At 39.9% G+C, this 14,561-nt stretch overlaps 1 protein-coding gene across 1 annotated transcript in view; it reads right to left on the bottom strand.

Moving 5' to 3' along the window:
• Nucleotides 1–8,405: 8,405 nt before the first annotated feature.
• The window catches only part of wtip (WT1 interacting protein), a gene marked incomplete at its 5' end in the record, with an annotated part of 30,600 nt that continues 24,444 nt past the window's right edge, over nucleotides 8,406–14,561 (bottom strand). The window contains 5 exons of the mRNA XM_079246446.1: nucleotides 8,406–8,775; nucleotides 10,380–10,448; nucleotides 12,807–12,858; nucleotides 12,999–13,129; nucleotides 13,309–13,371. Of these exons, the coding sequence (XP_079102572.1) occupies nucleotides 8,623–8,775; nucleotides 10,380–10,448; nucleotides 12,807–12,858; nucleotides 12,999–13,129; nucleotides 13,309–13,371 (468 nt within the window). The 3' untranslated portion in view covers nucleotides 8,406–8,622. The remainder of the gene's footprint in view (nucleotides 8,776–10,379; nucleotides 10,449–12,806; nucleotides 12,859–12,998; nucleotides 13,130–13,308; nucleotides 13,372–14,561) is intronic.

Raw genomic sequence — 14,561 nt, forward strand, 5'->3', positions numbered from 1 at the left:
TTGTCTTCTTTTGGTCAAATTCTGTGGTAACTGCATGAAATTAAGGTTTTATGTGCATAAATGTGGCGCCTTTGGGTCTCAAATAGGTATTTTTTTATGCCTCCGTGGTTGTTTATATGTGATTTTAATGACCGTATTGTACTTTCTGATCCTAGGTCTGTTTATTTGTTTGTAAAGATTGTCATAGTTTTTTGTCAGCTTTGTGTCCCTGTAATGATATTTTGTTTTAATCTTGTTGCTTTCATACCACAATGTCTTCCCTTTTTGGTTCATTTTGTGCCATGTTTTGAAATGACTGTGACATTCATGGTATCATAAAGCTTCTCCTGACCCCTTGGACTCATAACTCCATTTACAGGTCCCGAAAAATTTCCCATTTTCATATCCAACATTTGGAAGGGCATCCTTGTTATCAGCCTACTTTATGCTCCAGTTAGTCCAAATATTGCACAATACAGCACCACAGGGGTACGGTCCCTTCATTCATGCTAACAGTCCAGCAGTTGTATCTGAAACTAGAATAGAGACAGCAGACCTCCACCAAGCAGCTCATTTCCACCCACTTCGTGATTTCCCCGCTTTGTTCTACTCCTACATTCATTTTATATGTGTATAAATTCTCTCTCTATAGATTCTTAGATATATTGATGATGAATCCACAGCTATATTATGGTGTTTGTTGCACATTTATATCTTAATTTGTTTCCTTGCTGTGATTAAAATTCCAAAGATGCCCTATTTTTGTCTTATTCTGGATCGTAGTATCTAGAATTTAGCCAGGCTCCAGATCTATCTTTGATATCTTGTCAAATCTGTTGGGAACTTCTCCTGTATATATTGGCCAAACACCCATTTACTGTGGAGTTACATATATACTAAAAATGGCCCTGTCAGACAATCTCAAGATGAAGAATCCCTCAAAAATTTCTGGATCCAGACAGTGATTCAGATCACTCCCAAAATTTAATTGAATCTAAGTTAGACCGAGACCCCCCCAAAAAGAAGAAAATCCATATGGCAGTTTTTGCATAGAGTTCCTGACAAGCAAACAAAGAACAGATAAACCTTTGCAAACACATAACCTTTGCCATTTCCTTAGCAGAGGTTATAAAACCCATTGCTCTGTCAGAAAGCTTTGAAACAACTTTAATTTTGCGTAAACGTGTTGGCATCTTACAGATCTGCTTTTCAGGCACACGGGTTTTGTCAGGACAACACCAGTTTGACATGTTAAAACTAAAAATAAAAGTTTTGCTCATAAAAATGTACATATGAAATACAGCTCAAGTTGTTTTTTTGTTTTTTTATTTTACTTTGTAACGAATAAGAATACGGATTCCATGGACGTCCCTACTGAATCAGTTTATCGCTCTTGTGTGATATTTCCAGGAATGTTTATTTGTTGCAGCATTTTACAGAAATGGTCAGCACCAAGGGAACAGCTTCCTCACTCAGCTTCCTCTGCCAGACTCAGCTTGCTGTTCATCAGTATAGTTTAGTGTATCATTTTGTTTTGAATTAATATTTGGCATTTATTTCCCTTTTTTTTTTTTTCCTTTTATATTGTTTGCAATGAAGACTTTGTGGTGGTCATGTCTTTTAGGGGTTTAGATTATCTGACCAACAGAATGTTATGTTGCATCCCAGGAGGGAGGAGGTCATCACATGACATACCACAGGGCTGCGTGTGTGAACCAAATTATACAAGAGTATTTTACTTTAACCGGGGGCAAATCTGCTTTCTTGCACGGATTTGCTGAAACTAATGGTGCTGTGTGGGAGTTTTTCATGTTCCCATAAAGGGTCTGTGGCTGCAATTACAGATTTTATTTAACCTTTTTCTTTACTGTTTCATCATTTGGGCTGTTGTTAATTGCGGGTGAAGATAAAGATAATTTGAATGGAGTTTAATACTGTTTGTAAAACTGCATAGATGAAGGTAGTAGAGTTCAGATTCATTCTGTAGTAATTCAGAAATACATCAAACTTTAAAACTTATTGGCAGAGTATAAATAGCTACTGATTAAAAAGAGGCTGCAGCAAGATATGAGAAAAGCAAATAGGAAGTGACTGCTTATTTAGTGAAAACATTAAGCTTTAATAGAGAGTTGAAGGTCTAATAGAAATGCAAAGCACCATTTCGATTTCCATCTGACTCCCATCCGGATCCCAAAACACTTGACAACCAGCCTGGTCATGGGAAACCATATGTAAGCTAGTACAGACTATCTGACTCATGCACTTGCTGTCTCATCTTTTGCTCCCCTTAAAGCTTTCATGGTATTTTGTGAATGCCAAAACTAACGGTTAACATTTCAGGCAAGTCCCTTTGATGGTTTGCAGACCCACCTCACTGGAGGTTCTTGAGGTGTCATGGCAAGAAAAAAAGTACCTAAACTAAATCGTACAGGTGCATGCTCTGCCTTGATCTTTTCACTCCTCTAATGAACAGTCAGTGGCGCTGTTATCTTTACAGACAAGGCAGTTTTTAGGCCAGAAAGCTTTGATTTGTTGTGTAATGAGCTGCCAAAACCAACCAAGGCCACTCTGTGTCTCTCTCTCTCTCCCTCCAAGACTGACTTTTTAAACTCCTATTTTAACTCTTCTACTCTAAGAGATACACTCAACCTTTTCCTTTTACTAAAAATACATTGTTTAAAACCGAATTGATCTTGTAAATTATTTGTGAGAAATGTACTGAATTACGAAAAGTCATTAAATACTGAAAGAGATCAATCATATTGCAATACTTAAGTGACTGTTGAAAATTTCCTTGGTTGGTTATGACTATATGCTAATTTATTCTCACAATGAGAGAGTTGAAGCCCAACGAGCTGTTAGCTTAGGTTAGCTTAGCATTAACACTGGCAACAGACAGCTACTGTCATACTGGAGGCCAGAAAATACCAAAATCACCTCATCAGTAATTATGAAGCACATGAAACAGAGACAACAGACTGTTATAGCTTTTTAACTCTAGCTTCTGACTCTGTTGTGAATTCATTGGTAATTCAAGCCAATATTTAATCAGTTTGGGGAATCATAGTTTATTATGACTCACCTCAAAGCCCTTTAAGGCTCACTAAGCAGAGCAGAGTGATGCATCATACCTGGCCGCCACAGACATATGATTCAAGGCGAGTTTGACCATGATTCAAGAAATTTGAGTCAGTATGCTAAGGATACACTATTGCACAAAAGGCATGATCCATCCCTTGTATTCCTTTATGTTTTGCTACCAGTGACCCAGCCATTCCTGTATCCTTTTAGGTGGTCTTGAGCAAAAGCTCTGCAGGCTTTCTGAACGTCTTTCAAAGAGTTTCTTTGACTGACTTTCAATCCCGTCTTTGTTCCAAATGAATGTGTATGTTAACCTGCTAATAATGACCTATGAATCATTCCAGTATGAAAATGGCACTTAACTCAAGGAATGAATCAGTGTTGTGTCTACGCATAACAAACAGCTGAGCAATGAAACTATTTTAAATCGAATCTCTCTGCGCTTTGTCACTACAGGCGTCTTGCGAGGATGTCACTTGTTTCCATTTATTTTTATTGCAACTACCAAAAACATTGTAAAGAGAACGTAGCTTGTTAGACATGATCTGGTTCTGTATTTTGACACCAACAAGGAGATTCCTGAAAACTGAGAAGAGGAAGCCTTTCTTAACCCTTTAAGGTCCTGCTCTACCATTTAGTAAAGGAAGATTTGCTGTGACTGTGAATGATCTCTTTAATTAATGGTGGAAATAAACCTGCCTACTAATTGGTTTGAGTATTTATAAGCCAAACTATTTGTTTTAACATTACTGTTAACATGACTTTTTTCTGATTTTTCTCGCCCAAAACAAACAGAAAAATGCAGAGAAACATTTTTCTCCGGACTTTTACTTAGTGTGAACTTTAAAGGGGAAGGGAAATAAGGAATAAAAGGCTGAGGCAATCCACATGGCACAAGAACTGGACTTAGATTCAATGACCACATGCCTTATTGAGTGACATCCTCTGCAGAGTCCAGACCTCAGCATGAATGAATCGGTGTGGGATCATTTTAAAAGAGAAGATGATGAAAAAAGGCAGCATCCAATGCAGAGCTATGAAATGCCCTCCACGAAGCCTGGAGAAGTATTCCTGAAAAGTACCTAAAGAACCTACAAGAAATCTTGTCTTGGAAGGTACAAGCTGTTTAGAAGTATAGATACAGTCATAACAAATATGGATTTTCAAAGCTGACTACAATTGTAGAAGTAGTTTTTATCTTTACACATTCCAACAAATCACTGCACTTATTCTGTTTTCCTGGTAATATATAAAGAAATGAGAAGTGGCTCAAGAACTGAGAAGTGTGAAGAGTACATACACAAAGTTCATACAAAGGTGAGAAGTCTAATCTACTCTTGGCAGGTCCCATACACACTCCACCCGACAGTGTAAGCCTTTACAATTAGGTAGTCAAAATGTATCATTACTGCAACAGCAATATCCTTAAAGCATTTTGATCTGAAATTAGACAAACTGATGTGTTAATGAAGACTGCAGTTCTGTTTTCATGTTGCAACTAACCAGCACAGTAATGCATTCTTCATAAAATAAAATTGGGCATAACATATAGAAGTATCCATGTATATATTCACCAGCCATGTTAATAGGTCCACCTTGCTAGTGCCAAGTGTCCACCTTTGCCCTCAGAACTGCTTTAATTCTTGACATCGTACATTAAACAAGCTGTTGGAAGCATCATGTTGACATGATCACATCACACAGTTGCTGCAGATTCATCATCTGCACATTCATGATGAGAATCTCCCATTCCACCGCATCCCAAAGCTGCTCTGTTGGACTGAGATCTGGTGACTGTGGAGTACAGTGAGCCATCATGGTCAAGAAACCAGTTGCAGATGATTTGAGTTTTGTGACCACGGTGCATTATCCTACTGTATGTAGCCGTCAGAATATGGTACGCTGTGGTCGTAAAGGCTCAGTGGTGTTTAAACGATGGCAAGTTGGTACTTAATGGGTCCAAAGTGTGCCAAGGAAATACCCCTCATACTGATGCTGAAAGAAAAACCGACAACTTGTGCAGTTAGCTACAAAACCACTTTATTGAAAAAGCAGATTGTGTAATCTACAGTTAAATGATACGTCCCGATTTTAATACATTAAATAACTTTAGACTTTTTTCATGTTTAGATAAATAGATCTAGTCTCCTTTTTTTTTAAAAAAAAAAATTAAAAAAAATGAACCATCTAGGTAATCAAAACACTTAGCAATATAAAAGATGTGACAGGTGTTGAGATGTGCTTGTTGTAACTACCAGTAGGAGAGGAAGAAGTGTTTTCTTTCCAAGTGTTTTTTTGACAGAAAAATGAAATACAATAAAATAAAATAACAACTAGCCTCGTTGTGTACAGGGTAACTAGCTGCGTGCTATGCAAGTAGTACTTTTAAACGAGTGAATTAAGACTCCTTTCAAACACACACTGGTCTTAAATTCTTCCTTAAGGAGGGGTGGGGGTGAAATTATGTAGATTAATTCAGAGAATACCATTCTTCAAGTATAGCACGCATCACATGACCCTTGCACAAAGGTGAGGTTAAATACAAGCGGAATGTCTCGCATACAGTTTGCAGTCCTTTTCTTCTCTGCTTTTACAAACACTAATTATTACATTCGCAAGAATCTCGTTACATCAGGTTACATTAAAAAGCATTCTGACTGTGGTGACCCCTGCCTTCAGTCTGTTTTGACACATTCAGTAGTATTTCTTCTGAGCTGTGTGCATTGCAGCGTTACAGTATGGATCAGAGTTGAGTCGGTGTCTGAGAGGAATGGTGGGCGATTGATTTCTTCGAGCTTTAATGGCCGATAAGTGGAAAGTTTGAAACTTCAGGAACAGTATCTGGAAGCTCTGTGCAAGCCCCTCATGTTCCACGTCTGATGTGGTATTACACACATCTATCACATGTGTGATAGAAGGGCAGCATCATCTTAGTTGTCACTGGGGGCGTAACGACGCATCAATCTACATCGATTCAATGATGAACAATCCAACAGCACTGACGCAAACTGAAAATATTGATCAAAATTTGACACGTATCTTTCAGACACATCCTGTTGTTTATATTTGCTTTGTTCAAACAACCAGACTTAATTTTGATTTAATAAAGGAACACCATGACATAACATGATATTTTCATTACGCGGAGTGTATTTTTGTTCAGTCTTTCATCTAAAAGTCTGTGTGAGCTCAGAAACAAACCTTTATTTTAGCTGCTTTTTGTGATTTGATATGACTGTTACTGAATGAACCTGTTAAATCAGCATGTGATACTATTTTGTATCATCTGCAGTATCCTGAAACTGATGGCATACCCCATCAGGAAACATTAAATTGTTATCCATTGAATCACTTTAATGTGGTGTTGTGATCAAACTTCTTACTTACACTCCTAATTATCCCCAGATTAGAGCCTGGGCCATCCTGTGTGATGCTGCGCTGCCCTGCAAACAAAGTGTGGTGCATGTGACATGGCCCTGCCACTTGTAAACACACACTCACGCTTTGTTGCACAAACATAAGTAGACATTTACACAATTTTCTCATATGTGAAATAAACATTCATTTTTGGGGGTTTATCGGCAAAAATGTGCAGATGATTTGATAATGTGAATTCTGGTTTCCATCTATAAATGTGCAGCAAACGATTTATGGAGTTTCAGATAAAAAAAAATAAAAAAAAATCACTAAATAAAACTGATAAGAGTCCAAATGCAAGGGGTGGGAATTTTCTTCCTGTACCACCACAGACTGAATTTTCAAGTCTATTTTTTTGTCTCATGAAAGTCTTTCTTTTGCATATTTACACACACACACACTCAATTAAAGACATAAGTGCCTGCCAACGCGTGCGCACACATAAACACAAACAATCAGCAAAGGATGGGTGGGGCTCCCTTAAAAAACATGGGTGGGACCAGCAGCTCCATGATTTTAGGGACGCTCCTTCCCTCCAAAACAAACAAAAACAAAAAAAACACAACAGAAGACTTCATGGCAGACCACACCACACCGGGACATACAGACATACCTGTTCTGTCTTAAGGCATGTGGACAGGTGGAGGTTCCTCATAGTAACACAATATGTGCTCATATGACTGTCTTGAAAACATAGGAGGAAACAGTGTTCTGTTGAGGAGCAACAATGTGTTCAAAGGTAAGCATCTGACATGTTTTACTCAGCTTTGAGTACTTAAACGTTTTTCATTTATAAGGAATTGACATAATTCCTGCCTAAAAATGTTCACATAAACAGATCTGGTTACCAATCAAATGACAAAACTTTCCTTTACTGAGAAATTCTTGGAAAATGTATCATCTGATTTTACGTTTAAATGTGCAAAATGAAAGAGCGATTGCTGTTCTAAATTAGAGGTAAATGACTGTATTTACAGCCTGTGAAACCAAATTAAACATGAAGTGTTAACATCAGCTCCAACGTTTTAAGACGTTTTAAAGACACCAATTCACAAAGTACTCAAAGAGGAATAAAACAAATGGATGCTGATATTTCTTGAGCATACTGTACTCCCACAGAGCCTGTGGATGTCTGACCCGCTGACAGACACGACGATGCTCTGTGTCCTGGAGGAGAAATGATACTACAGACCCAAAAGGCTGCAGAGGCTTCATGAAAAACAGTTTCACCTCTGATTCCATCATAAACGCAGCAATATTTTTTTTTTTTTGTTGGTTTTTTTTTTTTTTTTAAAAGAGAGAGAACTACATCTAGGATCTTATGTGGAAAACATCTGCGAAATATATATTCATATATAAAAGAGAATCTATGTGCATCTAAAGTTTCTTTCTCCATCATAATATAACCATTAAGACACTGCTTGTGAATCTCTCCAGGTGTCTTCTTAGACTCTTAAGAGGAATGTCAGTCGGTCCTCCGGGCTTGCGGTGCTACAGTGCATCCGTTGTGTCAGCCTGGTGCAGTTTGTTTGCACAGCCCTGTGTCATGATGCTGGGTGTCCTTTGCATAGCCTTTAGCAGGGCTTTATTTCAGTGTTACCAGCTGCACGGACAGAGCCCAGTCCGAAGGCACTGCCTGTCCGCTCCAGCCAGCACTGGAATGTAGCAGCTTGATCCCCGGATCTTCCTGATGCCGACAGCAGCAGCATTTTCAGCCGTGCCAGCGCTGGTGCTGTTTCAGTGCGGTTAACCGCTTCAGTCAGAGCACAGGAATGAAGGACATGGAGGGGAAGAGAGGGGAGCAAAGAGAGATCCAAATCCAAAAGGCCTTCTCTTTGAGGAATGTGACGAGGTCAGGAGGTGTGACGTCACCAGGGGCCTCTGGGTGAACTGGTTTCAGGGTTAGGAACCCGAATGGAATGGGGGGGACGACCCTTTTTTCCCAGCACTGCCATGTGACAGCAGGGCTTGTGGCTGGACATGCAGTATGTGTGGCCGGCTGTCTGGCTGATGGTGGGGGTGGGGGTTGCAGTATCTCCAATGGCCACACAGAGGCTTTCCTGGAACTGCTCTACGGGGGGTTCAGGCCTTTTTTTTTGTTTTTAAACCCACTGCTGGTGTCCTGAAGCACCTTGTTACGCCTCCTCACAGTTCAGTAACATGAAGGGGGTAGCTTGGGGGCGGGTGTGCAGGGACCTTCGACTGGAGCCGGTGGATGTGGCAGCCGTGGCAGAGAAGGTGGCCTTCTAGTGGGTAACAGCGATGGCCTTCCTCATCGTTTAGCTGAAGACCACAGTCCTAACAGGGCAGCAGAAACACAGAAACATGAACTCACCACAGTCAATCACCGCTCACATCCAGACATAAGCAAGCTTTACTAACAGAGGACCTATTTAAAGGAAAACTGAGTACATGTATTTACAAAAAAACAGAAGAATAGTTGATAAAAAAAAAAAGATTAATGAAAACAAGCTGGCGGATTGCTTGATGGATGAATGGGTGTGGATTCATTGATGAGTGATCTTCCGACTCCAAAGCTTAAAGACAAGTTCAGCCTCAGAGATTTCAGGAGAACCCAGAGACAATCTTGAGCAGGGGTGTCCAAGTCCAGTCCTCGAGATCTACCATCCTACAACCTTTAAATGCAACCCCTGTCCAGCACAGCTGAGTCAAATAGCTGAATTCCTCTTCTGCATGTCATTCAGCTCTACAGAGGCCTGCTAACAAGAGAAGGGTTGCATCTAAAAACTGCAGGATGGTAGATCTTGAAGACCGGACTTGGGCACCCCTGATCTTGAGGGTGAAAGCTCTGCCTCTAAGAGAACCGACAAGCACAGAGCTTCTGCGTATTTCATGCATTTATAAACCATCATGCTGAACCTGAACCTACTGAGGAATCCTGCTGACAGGATGAGATAGGTGGACATCAAACATGCTGGGATTATTAAATAAATTCAATGACCACTGATGACTCACAAATGGATAATAAGTTGCAAAGTGCATGCATTATAAACACATTTATCCTTTGAATCTGTGTGAATCTCATTTAAATCTCTGCTCATTGTTAAACAAACCAAGTGTGGAGGCACCGGATGTAATACAGTATCACAGAAAACCAATTCTCCCTCCTAATATGTAATGAATTTACCATTTCTGAAATGATTCATCTGCGGACTTTAGCCCCCCCCCACCGCATCAACCCTTGGTTTAATGATTACTAGTAATCAAATCCATTTCCATGAAGTGGAATGTCAGCCATTCAGAAACATTAACAAGTGTGACTCTGCTGATAAGGACAGTCTTACTGATAAAGAAGTGAAAACTGTTGGATGACGTGAAATTAGAATAAAAAGAAAAAGTTGGTCACTCTTGAATATCAAAATGAGGAACATTTTTCCCATCGAGCTCCCAGCTGAGATGGAAGCACGACGCTGGAATGTGCTTTGTCAATGAGTCACCGCGCTCAGCTGTGACCTTGGATTGGTATCCGTCTGTGTAAAAATTTTTTTCGAGTGTGTCTCATTCATCCCATAAGAGTTAGTGATTCACACAAATTGGTACAAAAGTCTAGTCTCATTCCACAGTCTGTAGCTCTTACTCTCAGGTTCACAGCTTTTATAGGACTGAGTGGATGTGCAAGCTTCTGTGTAAAATTAAGTGTGTGTGTGTGTGTGTGTGTGTGTGTGTGTGTGTGTGTGGATTTGTCTGCCAGAGCAGTGTGCAAATGTTGTAGTGCATTTGTGTAACTGCTGTTTCATTCAGTCTGAAAGCCAGAAAAGCTGCTTCATAAACTGTGGTACTTAATTCAACTCAAGTCAAATTATATGTGTGCGACAGGGCCCTCTTACTCGTGCCTCGTGTGTGATTGCGTGTGATTGCGTGGTGCAGTATGTGTGCCTCACCTCACAGTGGTAACACTCCACATGGTAGTCCTTGTCCATAGAAACAACCCGGATGGTCTCCTCTGAACCCTGTTAAGAACAAACAACAAAAAAACAAGAGGGATTGATTCCTTGCAGAAAACTGCTCTTGATCATTGAACTCTTGGGGTGTTTTTGCAGTATGTTCTGGATCCTTGTCCATCTGTACTGTGAAGCCTCTAATCAGATTAGCTCAGTTTGAGTCAGTCTAAACCAAGGATGGCAAACTGATGTCCTGCAGGTTTTAGATGTTTCCCTGCTTCATAGCACCTGAGTGAAATGAGTGGTTGTTTGTGCAGAACATGGAAACAAGCTGTTGGAGCCATTTGATTTGAATCTAGTATTGGAGCAGGGAAATTACTACAACCTGCAGGACATTGGCCCTTGAGGAATGGAGTCTGACAACAGCAGTTTCATCAATAAACAGCAACGTGTGGTCATGCTATCCACGAGCCTGGCAAATGCTTAATGACTGAAACATGCAAGCATTTAAGTCTACAAGGCAACCTTGGCAAAAAAAAAAAAAAAAAGTTTAAATTTTCTATATGTTGCAGAAAAGAGCCTCAATGTTTCTTATCATTAGTCCTTTAGGGAAAACTGGACCATCTTTTATAAAAGGAAAGGATGTTTTCATCCACATTTGTTGCTTTTTATTTCCTTTTTCTTCTGGTGACCAGCCCTGATAAATCAGTATTTGACACAATGTATTATAAAAGCAACATGAATAAAATTCCAGCAGTAAAACTAAATTATTTGCACTGATGATGTGAAGTTTATAATTCACTTTGTGGTTAATCTGTTTAAACAGCTGTGGTCAGGTTGGGGAGAGGTGCGGCGTTAGACGCAGGCCAGAAGACTAAGGAGGCAGACAGGACACAGGTAATGGGGTGTTAATCCAAAAACAGGAAGAATGGTGACAGCAGGAAATGAGAGTTAAAACCATGAACAACTAGATGACTAAAGAGGAACTAACACCCAACAACACTTAAAACACACACACAAACACACACACACACACACACACACACACACACACACGACAGGATGGCAAGGAGGAGCTGAAACCAAAGGCTTCAATATACTGAAGGAAGGGACAGGTGAGATCAATGAACAAATCAGACCAGGTGAACTAATAAACAGGAAATGCAAAGCTAAACACGCAGAGGAGGAAAAACAACAAAATAAACCAGGAAACCAGGACAACACAAGACAAGACTGCATAACCCCAACACCATGGCAACCGTAGTTTAGCGACTTCAGGCCACAACTTTGTAAAAATGTGGATTCTTGTTGGATTGTGTTCATCTTTCTTCTGGATGTTTCCCAACATCTTTAATCTAACTTACGGCATTTTTTGACAAAGTTAAGGAAAATTGTGCAGGAAAAGACTCTAGGAGGTCTTTTTTATTTTACTCTTTTACTGTACCCTGTGTTTTATGGGTGATCTTGTTTGCTTTGGATTATCAGCTGTTTCAAGTCTCCTCTACATGTTTGCTTTCTGTCATGGTGATTCGTCTTGATTTTGGTTTCATTTGGCAAACAATGCTGTTACAGACAACATCTGACTTTTTAATATTTGTCATTGATCCTGTGTTTTTCACATTCCAAAGTCTTTTCTTTATAGTTTGATGCTGAAAATGTGTCCAGACTTCCCATGCTTCAAGCCTCACTGCTGCATGATAGTTCATATTTTAGTTATTCATTTATTTTTGTTGCTGTTGATTTTTCCTGTTCTTCACGCCCTCGTCTTTCTGAAGGTTTAGTGTTATTTTGCATCTCAGAAATGGCCTGCTTTCATTTGCATTGTGAGTTTCTTGAGACCATCCTCTGGATTCAGTGCAAATTAAACACATGGAGCCAACTCCACATCTTTCTCTGCTCAAGCAATGAAAAAATAATGAAAGCATGGCTCACACATATCAATAAAACAGCATCAGGAATGTTCTCATGACTAAAGCTGAAGAGAAGGTTGTAGTCACCTGAATTTGAAATGCGTCAATTTTAATAAGTTCATCTCTGTATCTTTAAACCCAAATTCATGATACAACTCTACTATTTTACTTAACAGTTTAAAAAAATACAAAAAAAGCTCAGTATTTAAAAAATGCAGACCTAACGTTTAGCATTCATTTCATTAGATTTTTTTTTTTAACAGTCTGTATTTGTTTTTATGACAACCCCAAAACTAAAAATGTCTTGATCTCAATAACTGTCTTAAATAAAGTTAAGGGTCTACAGGTTGACAGACTTCACACTCGCTGTCTCTGTTGTAAAAATTGGCAGTACAATGCAGGATGTAACGCAGGAGAACAAGCTCCTGCAACTTCAACACCAAATTGATTTATACTCAGATCACAAAGCAGAAGCAGCAGCAAGCACTCCTGCATATGAGCTCATTTGAATTTTTACCTGGGCTGGAAGGATGGGCTTGTTGCACGAGGCACATTTGGGAGCAAAAACCCTGTAAGGGAAGAGAAAGAAAATCAGATATTGAACCAGATCTATTTTTGTGGAGAGGAACATCTCACACATAATACTGGGATAATGGTGGGTCAAACAAGAAGTAGACATAATGTTTAATAACACAGATGTTCCTCTTACGTGTGGTAGTCTTTAACACAATAGATGTTGTTCTCCACATCCACAGTGAAAGGCACTCCATCTAGACCCTCTTTACACACCACACAGCGGAAACAGCCAGGGTGATAGGACTTGCCCAGCGCCTGGAGTATCTAAACACCCACACATACACAAGCAATGAAAAACCACAAGATAACAGTAGTACTGCTAGTAAAGCTCTTCAGTATCATACACGGTAAATAATCATGAAAGGTGTGTAAAGTCAAAATCAATTTGAAATATATTCCCGTGAGAACTGCCTTTTGTTGATTTTGCTTTGATAAGTTCTTACCATCTCCATGATGAGGTGACCACACACAAAGCACTTCTCAGCCGTCTGCTGGAAACCAGAGTACTACGGGTGAAACCAGAGACAGCAAGGATTTTCTTCAGTATCAGAAATGATATAAAATACTTAATAGTTTATTCCTGAACAGCTGTTTTCCTGGGAGTCATCTATAGAGGGTGCTGCTGCGCTCTTTACGTTGACTCAACAATGCCATTCAGAAGCCTTTGTCTCTTTTCTGTGATGCTGTTTTTTAAGAGACGGCGTCCAATCAGACATTTATGCTTACTTCCATTCAGATACGATACTGAACTGTGCACGTTGAAGTTGTTAAGAATATTTTTTTCATAGACTGAATAAAACACTTGTGATGTAGATAGATGCTTTCCCTTTAACAAGAAGCTGAGACAGATAATGAAGGTGACCATCTGTGGTACACCACCCCCTCTGGGTCGTGACCTGATGACATAGGGGGGCTTGGTAGAGGAAACACAGCTACCAGGTGGAGGTGGGAGGTAGTGTTGGTTAGCCTGCCCCCACTGCCCTTACATCACTAAAAAATCTACCATCTGCCACCACCTCCCCTTCGACCCATGAAACACCCCCAGGGGTGACAGGGCAGTCTAGTTAAGTCTCAGCCGTAGGAGGGAGGTAGAAGATTAGTCTCATACTGTCACCCGACCTCTAGCATCGCAGAGGCGGTGATTGCAAAACAGAAGCTTTAGATCAACAAGTTTAACTCTGAACGGGAAGCTGCTCATAAACGGGAAGTATTGTCAGCAAATGAGAACATGTGTTATGAGTTCATGTAGATTATAAAGCTGTTTACAGGATCCTTTGTGAAATGCTTCCCCCAAATGTAAAACTTCTCCATTTCATTTTTGTTACCGTCCTCAAAAATGTTTTTTTCTTTATCTTTTACACAATGCAATAAATTTCTGAATATTTTGATTTTAATTGAGTTCATTCAATCAGCATGAGAGCAAGCCCAATGTCTGCCCTTCTAACCTGAAGCAGATGGACCAGGAGCCTGGGAGCTACAGCTGTCCAACACCCCTACCGCCCCTCTTAATTGTGAGTGTGCACCGGGTGAATGAGCTCCTTGGGGAAATTTGGTGGATATTAGTGTGAATTGTGGGGGTGGTGTTGGACTCCATAAGGATAATTGCAGAAACTCGACTGACAGCCAAATTCTACTCCCAAAGGTAGTGATATGGAGATCTACTTACAACAGAATTCTGTAAAAATGAAGGTACAGG

This window comes from Telmatherina bonti, assembly GCF_933228915.1.
Source record: "Telmatherina bonti genome assembly, chromosome: 1".
NCBI lineage: Eukaryota > Metazoa > Chordata > Actinopteri > Atheriniformes > Telmatherinidae > Telmatherina > Telmatherina bonti.